The sequence below is a fragment of the Hyperolius riggenbachi genome, chromosome 2 (assembly GCF_040937935.1).
Source record: "Hyperolius riggenbachi isolate aHypRig1 chromosome 2, aHypRig1.pri, whole genome shotgun sequence".
Taxonomy (NCBI): Eukaryota; Metazoa; Chordata; class Amphibia; order Anura; family Hyperoliidae; genus Hyperolius; species Hyperolius riggenbachi.
Window position 1 is genome coordinate 344,697,508 of NC_090647.1, and position 15,164 is coordinate 344,712,671.

The 15,164-nt window shown below is 44.7% G+C and overlaps 1 protein-coding gene across 2 annotated transcripts in view; it reads left to right on the forward strand.

The window, feature by feature from the left end:
• The window catches only part of CYB561D1 (cytochrome b561 family member D1), a 71,506-nt gene that overhangs the window by 23,260 nt on the left and 33,082 nt on the right, over positions 1 to 15,164 (forward strand). The window contains exon 4 of one of the 2 annotated variants that reach the window (XM_068269517.1): positions 571 to 934. In XM_068269517.1, the coding sequence (XP_068125618.1) occupies positions 571 to 934 (364 nt within the window). Of the gene's footprint in view, positions 1 to 570; positions 3,073 to 15,164 lie in introns of those variants that run through there. The other variant, XM_068269516.1, reaches the window with a different exon arrangement.

Genomic DNA, 15,164 nt, shown 5'->3' on the forward strand with positions numbered 1-15,164 from the left:
CCCGACTCACACACGCTCTACACCCAAAGGACTGAATACTAAAGTATCATCATATTTATCTGCTGCTCCAGGTTTAGTGGGGATGCAAGTCGACAAGTAGTCACCGCATCGCAACAGTTACAATTGAAATTCAGCTCTCTGCAAAATTGCTATATATTGGACATACTCATATTTTTGGAATGTAATGCTCCATTGCCTTTCTATTTCAATTTGCAAAGTGGACTTTTCTACTAGCCTGGAATTTTGCTCTGTTACAGACAGCACATGAGTAATAACTTACACAAAGTAGGAGGTCTTATTATTATACCTGCACTAACTGACTGGCAGCAACATGGACACTCACCAGTTGCCAAGACAGTATAATATTAATGATGGAGGAGCTACATAGAGGTTGGGTGATTATTTGCTCATAATCAATCTATACAGTTTGAAATGGTACATACATTAAACCTAGCAATTTGTAAAGCTGAAGGGAAGGAATTGTCTATTTCTCAATAAAGTTTTAATTTTACTTTAATGTGTTTATTGTATATATTTTTTTCATTAGAACATTGTCTTTTTTTATTGCAGTATTGCCTTTGTATGACAGAAGCCGTGTTGCTGCTATCTCCAGAAACCTCTCCCTTCTGCCCTCTGACTCGGAAGTCTAAGACGCGACTCCATTGGCTTCTACAGCTGTGTGTGCCTTTCTTTGCAGTAGCAGGAATAACCTTTATAATATGCAACAAGAACCGAACTGAACAACCACACTTTACCTCATGGCACAGCATCCTCGGTGGATTAACCCTGATAGCCACATGTTGCCAGGCTGTGTGTGGGCTTGCCCTGCTGTGCCCACAGTTGGTCCAAATCACTGCAGTATCTCGGCTGAAGTTGTACCATGTCACTTGTGGCCTCCTTGTGTACCTCCTTGCTACATCCACTGTGTTACTAGGTATGTATTCACCGTGGTTTGTGGCACAGATTAAGGGACCTGTGTGGTATGCGTGTATTGCCTTACCTTTCTATCCTGCATTAGTTATAATGAATCAAGTGCTGGACATATACTTACCAAAGAAGAAAAGTCAAATCTGAATTGTTTCATCTTTCCACAACCTTATATGAGTCATTATTAATAACAGACAACATAAATGTGTACAATTGAAAAGGGCCCCCAGTAAAAGGAGCCCCAGAGACGGCTTCTAATAGAATATCGGTAATTACAGCTATTCTACGGGTTAATTCCAGGGCTGTGGAGTCGGAGCAATTTTTGGGTGCCAGGTGCCTGAGTTGGTGGTTTCATAAACTGAGGAGTTGAAGACAGATGATTTTTGTACTAACACCAAATGGAGTCGGGGCAAATTTGGGGAGTCTGGAGTCGGTGGTTTCATAAACTGAGGAGTCGGAGTTGTCAGATGATTTTTGGACTGACTCCACAGCCCTGGTTAATTCTGACAGTAAAACTTGATGTCTGACACTAACCATTCCCTCCCCAGTTTTGACTTACCCTAAAACCCCCCTGGTGGTGCCTAACACTAAAACTTGCCTGGTGGTGCCTAACCTTAAAGAGAACCCATGGTGGGTTTTTGGGGGGCAGTTGGGACACAGAGGCATGTTCTCTGCTTCATGACATGCCTCTGTGTCACCATACCAACGCTCTTTGCCCCCCCACTGCTGCGCTGTAGCCCCCTGAGATTAGCGACAATATTTGTCGCTATCTCGGAGGTAAACATATGGGAGAGGGATTCCCAGGTAAACATATGGGAGAGGGATTCCTGCAGGGTTTCCAGAGCTGCCATCGGGCAGCTCGCTCTCCCTTGCCGTGCCCCCTGATGCTCCCCCGCCTCCATGCATGCTGTGAATGAGAAAATGAATTACAAAAGTGAAAGTGGGCCATTGCGACCCACAGGAGCGGCTATCTGATCTGCTCAGCCCCTCGGGTCAGGTAGCATAGTTTTTTTTGATATTTTTTTTTCATGAGCCCACCTCGGCTCTCTTTAACCCCCCCTCCCCCCCCAAGCTTAACACTAAGGACCCCTTGCCAGCTCTTACCCCTAACGATCCCCCAACTAACACTATTTGCCCCAGTGCCCGCTATTAATAGGCAAAATCTGCAAAGTGGGTGGCCCTGCTATTAACGTTGCCACCTATGGCGGCGCCGTTTTTACCAGGGTGCCTCTGGCACCCTTTTTACCTGCTTCAAAATAAACTACTGTGCAGTCTGTTATTCCAGTTTGTTATTCCTTAATTTCTTTAAGGTTGCTTTTTGTGATTTTTTTTTTTCACACACTTACCTTAGTGTGGCCAGTTTTACACTTTAGTACTATAAACAAGCCTTCTGAACAAAAAAAGAATGTGAGGTTACCAGATTTAAGCAGCACACAGAAGCCTTTATAGCAACCTAAATGTAAGATATACATTTATCTGTGTGCCTATCTTGTCACCAACATGTATTAATACTGACTGTGTGAGTATTCTTTGAAGTATTGACAATATAGCTAACCTGTGGCAATAGAAATATGAGTTGCCATTGCTGCTTTATTATTTATTTATGATTTCTGTTTTCGAGGCAATGGGACATTACTGTTTTTTTTTAATTGTCATGCTTGTCCTGTCATTTGCCTGTTTAAGGAGTCAATGCTCTAGTCCAAGAATGCAGAACAGGACGTCTGACTCCACTGTCTAGTGTAAACAGAATAAGCATGACTAGGCAAAACTAATGCTATCTGTCTAAAAAATGCTAAATGGCTGTTAGTTATGACCAAAAAAAGTATGGATTCATATATGCTCATACTGGCTGACTGGAGGAGAGGATAGGGAAGGGGTACAGTAAAGATCAGCCAAGAAAGTCCAGTCTGGTTGATCAGATCCAAAAGCATAGAGAAGCATGGCCCTATATATTTACCTCTAGATTATAAGTTTGTTGGGGCTGGTCCTCCTCTACTCCTCTTTGTACTTGTTATGTACGCAGAATTTGGTTCTGTAAATCCTTATTGTATTTTGACACTTTAAAATAAAGCCTAATTATAATTATACAGTGCATCCAGAAAGTATCACTTTTAGTGCATCACTTTTTCTACATTTTGTTATGTTAAAGCCTTATTCCAAAATGTATTAAATTCTTTTTTTCCTGAGAATTCTACACACAGCACCCCATAATGACAATGTGCAAAAAGTTTACTGAGGGTTTTTTTTTTTTGCAAATGAAAAAAAAAATAAAAAAAAGAATTAGAAAGCACTTGTACATAAGTGTTCACAGCCTTTGCCATGAAGCTCATAATTGAGCTCAGGTGCATCTTGTGCACCCATAACCATCCTTGAGATGTTTCTACAGCTTAATCAGCGATCAGTGTAGAAGGGCCTTAGTCAGGGAGGTGACCAAGAACCCAATGGTCACTCTGTCAGAGCTCCGGAGGGCCTCTGTGGAGAGAGGCGAACCTTCTAGAAGGACAATTATTTCTGCAGCACTCCCCCAATCAGACCTGTATGGTAGAGTGGCAAGACGAAAGCCGCTCCTTAGTAAAAGGCACATAGTAGCCCACCTGGAGTTTGCCAAGAGGCACCTGAAGGACTCTCAAACCAGGAGGAACAAAATTATCTGGTCTGATGAGACAAAGATCAAACTTTTTGGTGTTAATGCCAGACCTCACGTTTAAAGAAAACCAAGCACCGATCATCACCCGACCAATACCATGCCTACAGTGAAGCAAGGTGGTGGCAGCATCATGCTGTGGGGGTGGTTTTCAGTGGTAGGAGCTGGGAGATTAGTCAGGAGAAAGATGAATGCAGCAATGTACAGAGACATCCTGGATGAAAACCTGATCCAGAGCGCTCTTGAACTCAGAGGGTTAATTTTTCAGCAGGACAATGACCCTAGCACACAGGCAAGATATCTAAGGATTGGCTTCAGGACATCTCTGTGAATATCCATTAGTAGCCCAGACTTAAATCCAAATGAACGTCTCTGGAGTGATCTTAACCACTTGCCGACCGCACGCTTATACCGTGCGTCGGCAAAGTGGCAGCTGCAGGACCAGCGACGCAGTACTGCGTCGCCAGCTGCAGGCTGATTAATCAGGAAGCAGCCGCTCGCGCGAGCGGCTGCTTCCTGTCAATTCACGGCGGGGGGCTCCGTGAATAGCCTGCGGGCCGCCGATGGTGGCTCGCAGGCTAAATGTAAACACAAGCGGAAATAATCCGCGTTGTTTACATTGTACGGCGCTGCTGCGCAGCAGCGCCGTAAGGCAGATCGGCGATCCCCGGCCAATCAGCGGCCGGAAATCGCCGCCATGTGACAGGGGATGTCCTGTCACTGGCTGCACAGGACGGATAGCGTCCTGTGCAGCCCGGATCACCGGGGGGAGAGGTAGGAGAGGGAGGGGGGTGAATGTCGCCGCGGATGGGGGCTTTGAGGTTCCCCCCCCCCCGCAACTAGCCTGCACGCAGGAGCGATCAGACCCCCCCTGCACATCATCCCCATAGGGGGGAAAAAAGGGGGGCGATCTGATCGCTCTGCGTGCACCCTGATCTGTGCTGGGGGCTGCAGAGCCCACCCAGCACAGATCACAACAAACAGCGCTGGTCCTTAAGGGGGGGTAAAGGGTGGGTCCTCAAGTGGTTAAAATGGCTGAGCACTGACACTTCCCATCCAACCTAACAGAGCTTGAGAGGTGCTGCAAAGAGGAATGGGTGAAACTGGCCAAGGATAAGTGTGCTAATATTGTGGCATCACTTTCAAAAAGACTTCAGTCTATATTTGCTGCCAAATGTGCATCTACAAAGTATTGAGCAAAGGCTGTGAATACTTGTATGTACTGTACATGTGGTATAGTTGGTCAGTTTTTTATTTTTAATGCATTTGCCAAAACCGCAAGTAAGCTTTGTTCACACTGTCATTATGGGGTGTTGTGTGAAGAATTCCGAGGGAAAAAATGCGTTTAATCCATTTTGGAAAAAAGGCTGTAACATAATAAAAATGTGAAAAAAGTGGTGCGCTGTGAATACTTTCCAGATGTACTGTATATTGTACATATAGAAAGAGACCGTTTGATATTTATGATCACTCATTTATTATTGGAAAATCATGCATCTCCACAGGGACTAGCTATATAAGACATGACACATGAATGGCCGGCCTGGTACATTTGCTGTCCGCAGAATGTCAGCAATTTTACTGGTACTATCACCAGGGGAGCACTATTTGAACCAAGTGCGCTACCCTGGCATTTCATGCATCAGGCCCACACTGCAGTAGGCTACAGTTCTTCTTGGCTTTTAAAATGTTTACAGATCTTTGGCTTGTAAAATGTTATATTTATCTGTGTGTATCTGTGCTGTCACTGTGGTGCATGTCACATACAGGGACATCTTTCTCCATGCTTTTGGAATAATATGTTATAGCGACGCCCTGACTCTGCACACTGATATTAAGTGGTTGATGTTCCCCTATACATCAGATTACCATGTTATTTTTTCAGGCACTTTATATGAGAGTCGGCATTCCTATTTCTATCATTCCATATTCCTGACATGACCAAGCAGTGGGTACTTCAGTTGTATCCATAATAAATGAATTATAAGTAACTAAAGCACTGTACTGACTAATGTTACACTTGTTAAATCAGGTTCTTCCTTTCCATGTTTATTATTGCACTTATGAGTTTATTTGATACTGATAAATTATTTAAAGGAGTAAGATTATGAAAGTAAATGTAAATTCTCAGGAATCCATTACATCTTTGTCCATGGGCTATCCTGTGGGACGCTTAGGACTTGTCTACTGGTTTTGTAACTCGGCCGGTAATGGACTCCTTACCTGTAATGTAACTGTTACTACTACGTTTCTATGCTTTTTTATGGGAAGATGCTCAGAAAACAGGGAGGTAGCTGGGATATTTTAGCTATTTTTAACTATGGCACTTCATTCTAAAAACTTGAATAAAATACTTTGCAATATTTCATTTGAAATACTAATAGCACAACAATTCCTTGTTCAGCGAAATAATAAATTGTTTAAGAAAATGGAAGACAACATAATAATGTTGCCCTTATAATGTACTGCCTGATAGAACAGGAAAACAAAAGTTTGCCTTGCAATTATTCAGATTGGAGTGAGTTCTGAGAAGATTCACTCCAACCTGAATAATTGTAAATACTTTGTTTTAAGAAGGCAAACTTTTTTTGTTTTCCATAGCATTTTCGTAAGAGGGCTCTTAGTGCCCCTTTACACACTCCTAGGAGTTCTGGTTCACTATGAGCTTGCTGGGTACTGTGTAAATCTGATAGAACAGTTAGGGTCTTTTTCCACTACACTGAATCGCAAAATCGCAAATTGCTAGTGATTTTTAAATCGCTAGGGTTGCTACCTTATCATAGAAATCATGAGAAGTATTTTCCACTATACAATCGCATAACAAAATTAATGAAAGATCGAAATCACTGGCGTTTGTGATTTGCTAGTGTAAAAGGGCCCTTAAGGCGTGTATATACGCCTGAGCGGATCTGTCAAAACCAGCCTTTTCAGCCTGCCGACAGACTGTACACACGGAAACTATCGCTAGAACGGCCGCCCCGCAGGCGGGTCTGACGTTCTGTTGTTTGCGGGAATCCGCGGAGTCATTAAAGCAGATAAGAACGGACTTAAAACAAACAAAAAAAAACCCCTTAATTGCATTAACCCCAACTTTATTTATCAGTGTGTGATGTGTGGTTTTCAGTGCTTGCACTTCCTGGTAGTGGAGGAGCAGACACACCCATGTGATGCCATACTCCAGTCTCTGCACCAGTGCAAAGGTGGAAGATGATCACATGCCACAAAGGGCGTGGACCTGACCTTCATTACTATGGAGAACTTGTCAGGGATGGGGGTGTATGATTTATTGAAGAGGATACATTATGCACTGGTAAGGCTGTAGGGAGCACAATCTTATGGGGTTTTTTCACTTTATAAATGGAATGAATATCAGCATTACATGGTGACCTCTGTGCAACGTTGAGCAAGGAATGTATATTCAGACACTTTGCTGACAAATGATTATGTAAAGAAAAGTCTCCTAAGCTGGAACAAATGAAGCCAGTGAAAGCCAGTAGTGGATGATGAGTTAGTTTTGGTTCATCACTCTATATGTAATAGTGTGGGTGCTGGGATAGGAGAATGTACATTTGTGGATGCAGTTTACTTGTCTGTGGTGCTCAGGGATAGTACACTGGAAGTGCAGCATGTGGACTGTGTGTGTGCAGTCTGTACAGTGCTGTCACGTTACAGCAACATAGTTGGTGAAGATAGTTGCTTTATGGCGGTCGTTTATGGGCCTGTTTCCACTACACGCAGATTGGATGCAGAAAAACTCCAATGAATGCTTATGGGCCTGTCTCCACTAAATGCGATTTTTCTGATGCAGATTTTCCCATAGGCATTAATTGGAGTCAGTTTTTCTGCATCCAATCTGTGTGTAGTGGAAATAGGCCATCAAGGGTGAAATGCAGGGACGATTAGGGAAGTTTATAGTGTTCAAAACAAATGTCCAATCAGGGATAAATCAAACAGGATTTTTCTGTACACATGATATGATGGTTAAAGTGAGCATAATAAAATGTTGCTACCTTTCTCTGCACTCCCCCTTCAGTAAACTGCCCCCAATGTCTATTCTGTATGCTACGGGTATTATTTATTGATTTATGTTACCAGCTCTTTTGTTTTCCTTCTTTGGACTTTGTGATGAGAAAATAAATTAAATTGACATTTTATTCCTGTGTCAGATGTCTTTATTTATTGCACAGTGTGAGATATCGTTCATACTGGGTTGCAGTGGTCTTTGGAGAATTTCTAGCAGAAAAAACAAGTCTAGAGCCAGTGATGAGTTTGCTACGGTCCTTGTGCCACTGAGAGAAGATATATAGAGATCAGTGCCACATGGCTCCTTGTATTCAACCAAGTTATGATTGGCCAACCAAGCTTTAGGAGTTTTATGATGAACCATATGTTATGGGTTAAATAAAGCTACTTATATCCATTTAGCTATGTTATAAATAGCCTGTGGTATAATTCCAGACATTTCTTGTCCACCCTCAGACTCTTCAGACATAGTATAATCTAGCTATATACATTTATACAGGCCAGGGCCGGTTCTGCCATTGGGCACCAGGGGGCGCAGCGCACCGGGTGACAGACAAGAGGGGAGTGTAGCCAAGGCCTCCAACAGAGCCCATGAGCAAGAGGGGGAAGCAGCGCAAGAAGGAGGGGCAGCGAGAACGGTGACAGGGAGGGGGGCTAGACCCCCCCTCCTTCACCTGGGTCCCCTCCTTCTGGCGCTTCCCCCTCCAGATATGCGGCGGCAGAAAGGAGTGGCGGGCGAGGAATTACTCACCTGATTCCTGCGTTCCATGGGCTGGTGCGCAGCGTCATCGTCGTGCCACTGGTCTCCACCTTGCACAGTGCTGCCGCTAATCAGGAAGCACAGTGTACAGTGGAGAAGGTGGAGACCAGTGGCACATGACAATGATGATGTGTGCCAACGCTTGGAACGCAGGAAGCAGGTGAGTAATTCCTCACCCGCCGCTCCTGTCTGTCGCTGCATATCTGGAGGGAGAAGCGCCAGAAGGAGGGGACCCAGGTGGGGGGGGGTTTGGCCCCCCCACTCCACCGCTGTCCCCACTGCCCCTCCTTTTAAGCTTTCCCCATACTGGAGGCAACTATTCTAGCTATACTGGGGCAATTATACTATCTGCACTGGGGGCAACTATACTACCTACACTGGGGGCAACTATACTGGGCAACTATACTAGCTACCTATACTAAGGGCAACTTTACTACCTATCCTAGGCCTACTTTACAGGGGGCAACTATGCTACCTATACTGGGGGCAACTATATTACCTATACTGGGTGCACCTATACCTGGTGTTACCCGCAGTGGTGCACTTAGCATGCCACACTCTCGCTCTTATCCTTTTTTTGGGGGGGGGGGTGTCTTTTAAAACCCAGCACCAGGTGTCAAATGCCCTAGGTACGCCACTGATGCAGGCTGCAGGGCCTCGCTTGTATTAATATAGATTGAGTAAAGCTATCTACCCGATCTACACCAAATTTATAAGTGGCTGAAGAAATCTGGGCAGCCAATGAGACCAGATAAAACCTCTGATGGTCTTCTGGAGGTTCTTAAAAAAGAAGACCGGAATCCAAACTGGATTTTGAAATAGACATGTACATTGCAGGAGGAATATCCTCTTAATAAAATGTATTCTGCCTATGAGAGACAGGAAACCTATCACAGAGCACCCAGCAATAAGTAAAAGGTTTTAGCAAGGGAAGTTAAAATAAGGGAGACAAAGTGGCCAGGATCTATAACAACCACCGACTTCAAATTATCAATCCAGACCACAGAGTGTATGAGTAGTACATTACTGTGCAACTGAAAATTATACTGAGTAGGCTGTAAATATCAGCAATGAACATATTTCATTATATGGTGTCTAAAATGCAATTCAAACAGCAAATCTGCCAGAAGTCCAGTAGAAATGTTTCATTACTTGTTAGGAGTTTAGTCATAAAATCTGTTCGGCATGATTAGTATAGCTATGCCAAGGACAGTAATATGCTGAATGTCCTAGTGTGACTATTAGCCCCCGGAAAAACACAAATTCATGTCACACACATAATGGGTGGTTAACACTGACATATGAAACTGGTTGGTAGTAAACTGTAATGTTGTAGTTTATCATCCAGTTGTAAATGGACCACTTGTGAGCCTACCTATAAGGTTATCTGAATACACACAACTTTCCCTTCCTAACAGGGAAGTCCGTAACATATGACAAACCGGAATCTTGCTGAAAATTGACTTCAGCTAATGTTTTGAGCTTCCATCTGGCAAAGAGAAACATTTAAAGGTTAACCAAATAACATTAAGACTACACAATGCAAGGATAATGAAAAGGTGACGCATACAGTCCATAGAGGTATGTTTCACTGGCACTGTAAACTTGTACATTGTCTAGTAAATTTACAGGATGCTGCACGTTATTCTGATGGAAGCCGTTTCACCTCTGATGCACCAACATGGCGGTACCATGGAAATAAAACTGCAACTGTGTAATGTACTTTATCTTGTCCGCTGCAATGGTAAATAATACATTAAAAGTCTCATTTTTATTTTCAGTTTAATGGGTTCATTTTTATGATTGCATCAGACAAATGCTGTTTAAAATTCACACACTGCTTTGTTTGGCTGAAAAAGATACAGAAGTCATGACACTATGAACTTTACTGCACTAAAACCATATCATCTGTATTCTCCCTGACCGGTAACAGCCTTTTAGCTTCTATTTACTTTTCATGAAACTGGACTGAACTCAACAAGCTCTTTTACATGGATAATAACTTGAGTTTTGTTTTGTTTTTAAACTCTTGCTGTACTAGAAAACAGATAGGGACTTCAGACAATTTCTTCGTAGGACTAATACTATATGAGATATGTTTATCTCATTATGTCTCCCATGTCACTTTAGGTACACTTTAATGATATTTGCCATATTTATATCCATTTGGTCACCACTTTATAGATAACCTAATGGCATTTGCCACTTATAAAGTGGATAACACCATAGGCTACAGTGGATAACAATGGGTTTGTTTCAAATACCCTTTACACCAGTTTGTTGCAGATGTAAGCTTTAAGAATCAGTGCTATGTGGACACAATGCAAGTCAGTGATGTGCATACCACTACTTTTTTCTGGTAAAACAGAACTATCCTAAGTGGCAATCTTTTTCCCCCATTCAAATGGAGTGAATGGAGCTGCATATCACCACTTTAGGATAATTATTCTCCCTTTCCTGCCTGTGGTTTGCCTGTATGTGTTGGTGCAGCATCCCCCCATGTGAGTTTTGCAGTACCCCACATCTAGTTATGTGGAGTTTGTACAAATATATTAACCTTCCTGGCGGTAACCCCGAACGTAGTTCGGGGTAAGCCGCGCAGGAGGTTTTCTCCGGCCCTGCTGGGCCGATTTTCTTAATTTTTTTTTTTGCTGGACCCAGCTATTACACTGATCGCCGCCGGGGTGGATCGGGACTCCCAATGACGTCACGACGTCGGTGACGTCATCCCGGAAGCCCTCCAGGAAATCCCGTTCTTTAAACGGGATTTCCTGATCGGAGATCGCCGAAGGCGATCGAAGAGGGCGGGGGGATGCTGCTGAGCAGCGGCTATCATGTAGCGAGCCCTGGGCTCGCTACATGATTTAAAAAAAAAAAAAACTGCCGCGCTCCCTCCTGGCGGATTTTTTCATACCGCCAGGAGGGTTAAAGGAATAGTGATTCCTTACTGGTTGTTTGGTTGGAGACTGCTCTGCATATATCAGTTCTCCTCCTATATACATTTACTGCTATTCTATTTTTCATCATTTGTTAATTAATATATTTCATATATCTATATGCCCCATTGGGCTTACGTTCATAATTGATTCATTCAGTGTACTATATATAGTTTTGGGTGTTTGGACGCCCTTACCGCTCCTTAGGCGAGGCTGGCTGGGCTTCTTAGTCCCACATCCTCCACTTTACATCTCGCCCCCTCCGTTGTGTAGGTGTGGCTAGGGGAGTGTGCGGGCGTCCGTGTACCTCATGATGCGTTTGTCCAGCCGCGCCTGTCGGTGGCTGCTGCTGCGCCCCCCCCGGCTCGTGAGTGGATGAAGCTTCTTGCCTCTCTCCCTCCTCCCTTCGGGGATTGGGCCGTGTGGGGCGGGCACTGTGAGCGCCGATTGGCGGGCTGGAGTATTTTAAATGGATGCTAGGATGTGTGTCATGTCTGTGCTACGCCCCCCTTTGAGAAAGCCGGAAGTCCGGCGAAACATGTCAGGACAGCGTGGCTTAGCGTCCTGAGGCTGTCCGCACCTGCCGTTGTGCCACCGCGCACCACCTAACCACCCCACTCTCAGGCTGGACTCTGCTCTTCCCAGCACGCTCTCTATCCGTGGAATGTGACCGGAGGCCCAGGGCATAGAAGCAATTTGGGAAACGTCTTCATACACCTGTTGCCTGCTGCAGGATGGAGCTGCCTCTACCTCTTGCATCTTCCACTACATATATGGACTGGAGCTGATATGACACCACTTATCTGGTACTGTATGCATTGCCTTTCTTTGGAGTACATGTTATGTCCACGCTCTGCTCCGCATGTTGGCAGCTTGCAGTGTCTGTCGCTCCTGCTTATGCTCTGATGGACCTTTCTTTGCTTCTCCTCAGTCCTGCAGCTTATCGTTGTTCTCTGCTTGTGCCCTTTGAACTGTCTGCCTAATACAAGTGCTGGAACAGTTATTGTTACCCGGGTTACCCATTCCTCTCCATACATATGTCTGTTATGCTTTGCTGGGTTGCTGGATGCTGCCTGATATCCACTTGCTACCGCTATTGAGCGGACTTTTCACTCAAGAACTTTCATTGGAACTACTCAGTCTGAGTCAAGCGAAACTAGCTCATGCATGAGTTTCTACAATTGAGTCGTTACTATCAGGGGGCCAGGACTGTATGGGTGTTGCAAATGTGGCATGAATGGGCGGTGTGCTGACAGCCATTGGGATGTTTCTGTTTTAAATGTGTGATTTTTTTTTTTTTTTTTATTGTGTACCTCATTTTGATAATTAATAAAGCATTTTTGATATTTTCTTAAAACATGTGTTCTTGTTGCTTGGAGCATATGCCCCGCATTAGTACCTCCCTAAATTGTTCTGGTTAGGATAATTATGATACTTCAGTCAAAACTGCCACCATATAAAATCGGAGTACCTTTTTCTAAATAGTGTCATAAAAGAAGAAAGGATGTTTACATTTAGCAATTGTCTAGAAAATATATATATATATATATATATTAATAATCTATCCTTCCTTTTTCTTTTAAGGCAACAAAGCTTAAGTGACTAAAGGTGGGTACACACGTCAGATAAAAGTCTTTGGAAAATGAAAGATCACAGACCAATTTTACCCCCTTTGATGTAATATGAGAGCCATACTCTACACCAGGGGTGCCCAATAGGTCGATCGCGATCTACCGGTAGATCGCGACCGCCTAATCGGTAGATCGCGGCCTCTTGGCCGCGTCCCATTGAATTTAGCAGCCAGCAGCTGTATATCGCAGTTTCTGCTGCTGGCCGCTGGAGGAGAGAGCCTGGCCAATCAGGGGAGGGGAGGAGAGAGCCTGGCCAATCAGGGGAGGGGAGGAGAGAGCCTGGCCAATCAGGGGAGGAGAGGCGCACAGCCAATCAGGGGAGGAGAGGCGCACAGCCAATCAGGGGAGGAGAGGCGCACAGCCAATCAGGGGAGGAGAGGCGCGCAGCCAATCAGGGGAGGAGAGGAGCACAGCCAATCAGGGGAGGAGAGGCGCACAGCCAATCGGGAGGAGAGGCGCACAGCCAATCGGGGAGGAGAGGCGCACAGCCAATCAGGAGAGGAGAGGCGCGCAGCCAATCGGGTGGAGAGGCGGAAAACGTCCGAGTTCCGACTCCACTCACGCTGCCCACCGGAGCCAGGCCTGAAGACCTGGACGCCACTGGCCCTATATCCAGGTAACCTATACTGAAGGGACCTATACCCGGCTAACCTATACTGAAGGAACCTATACCCAGCTAACCTATACTGAAGGGACCTGTACCCGGCTAACCTATACTGAAGGGACCTATACCCGGCTAACCTATACTGAAGGGACCTATACCCTGCTAACCTATACTGAAGGGACCTATACCCTGCTAACCTATACTGAAGGGACCTATACCCTGCTAACCTATACTGAAGGGACCTATACCCGGCTAAACTATACTGAAGGGACCTTTACCCAGCTAAACTATACTGAAGGGACCTATACCCGGGGGGGGAGGTGCATTTGAAACACCGGTAGATCTCCTGGCCTCTGCGAATTTTAAAGTAGCTCGCGAGCCGAAAAAGTGTGGGCACCCCTGCTCTACACAGTCTTTTCTATGGAGCTGAACTCCCCATCAGATAAAAATCTTTGCAAGAGGCTGCACACACAGATGCTGTACAGACACAAAAGATCAGTATCTGCAAAAGATCAATCCCTGCAAAAGATCCATTCCTGCAAAATGCATTCATAGTCTATGATGTCTGCAGATCCCATACACACCTTGTTTAATGGAGATTTATCTGCACCTCAGACAATTATCTGCCGATCTGAAGATCCAACCTGGTGGATCTGATCTACAGATAATTGTCCGTTAAACAAGGTGTGTATGAGATCTGCAGATATCCTCGACTATGAATGCGTTTTGCAGGAACTGATCTTTTGCAGATTCTGATCTGTTGCATGTGTACAGCATCTTTGTGTGCAGCATCTTGCAAAGATTTTTATCTGATGGGGAGTTCAGCTCCATAGAATAGACTGTGTAGAGTATGGCTCTCATACTACATGGAAGGGGGTAAAATTGGTCTGTGATCTTTCATTTTCCAAAGTCTTTTATCTGACGTGTGTACCCACCTTTAGGTGAATGTTTGCCTTGTTCCGTAAAGCGACCTGAACACCATCTTATAAAAAATATTTGAAACCAAGCTCCCCATAAGGGAGGTTCTTAAATGATGTGTGCTACGTGAGGGAGCAGCGTTACATTGGCTTACCTGCAGGGACTGCTTCATAGCCCCGTCTCCACGAGGGCCTCCATCTTGCACCTGTCAATGCTGCAAAGCTGCAGTTCAAAGTGCCAGCTGGTCCAGCACATCCCCGATCGCTAGTGCATGTCAAAAGATGTAACCTGCATGACCGCTGGTGCATGCTAGGAGATGTAGTCTTTAAATCTCCCGGATGGGAGATATATTGACTAAATCTCCCAGCATGCACTATTGACTAGGCACGGTACTTCTCCCAGCATGCACTAGCAGCCAGGGAAGCGCTGGACTCACGGGCACTTAAACCATGGCTTTTCAGCATTGACAGGTGCAAGATGGATGCCCTTGTGGGGACTGGAGCTATGGAACAGCCCCCCGTAGGTAAGACAATTGAACGCTGTCCCCTCATATAGCACATATCTCATTTAAGAACCTCCCTTTACTTCCTACTTAAAGCTCAGGTCACTTTAAGTAAAAATTCAAAAACATGTTTTACGTGTTTATTTGTTTAACCACTTCACCACTGAGGGGTTTTACCCCTTGAGCACCAGAGCAATTTTCACCTTTCAGCGCTCTTTC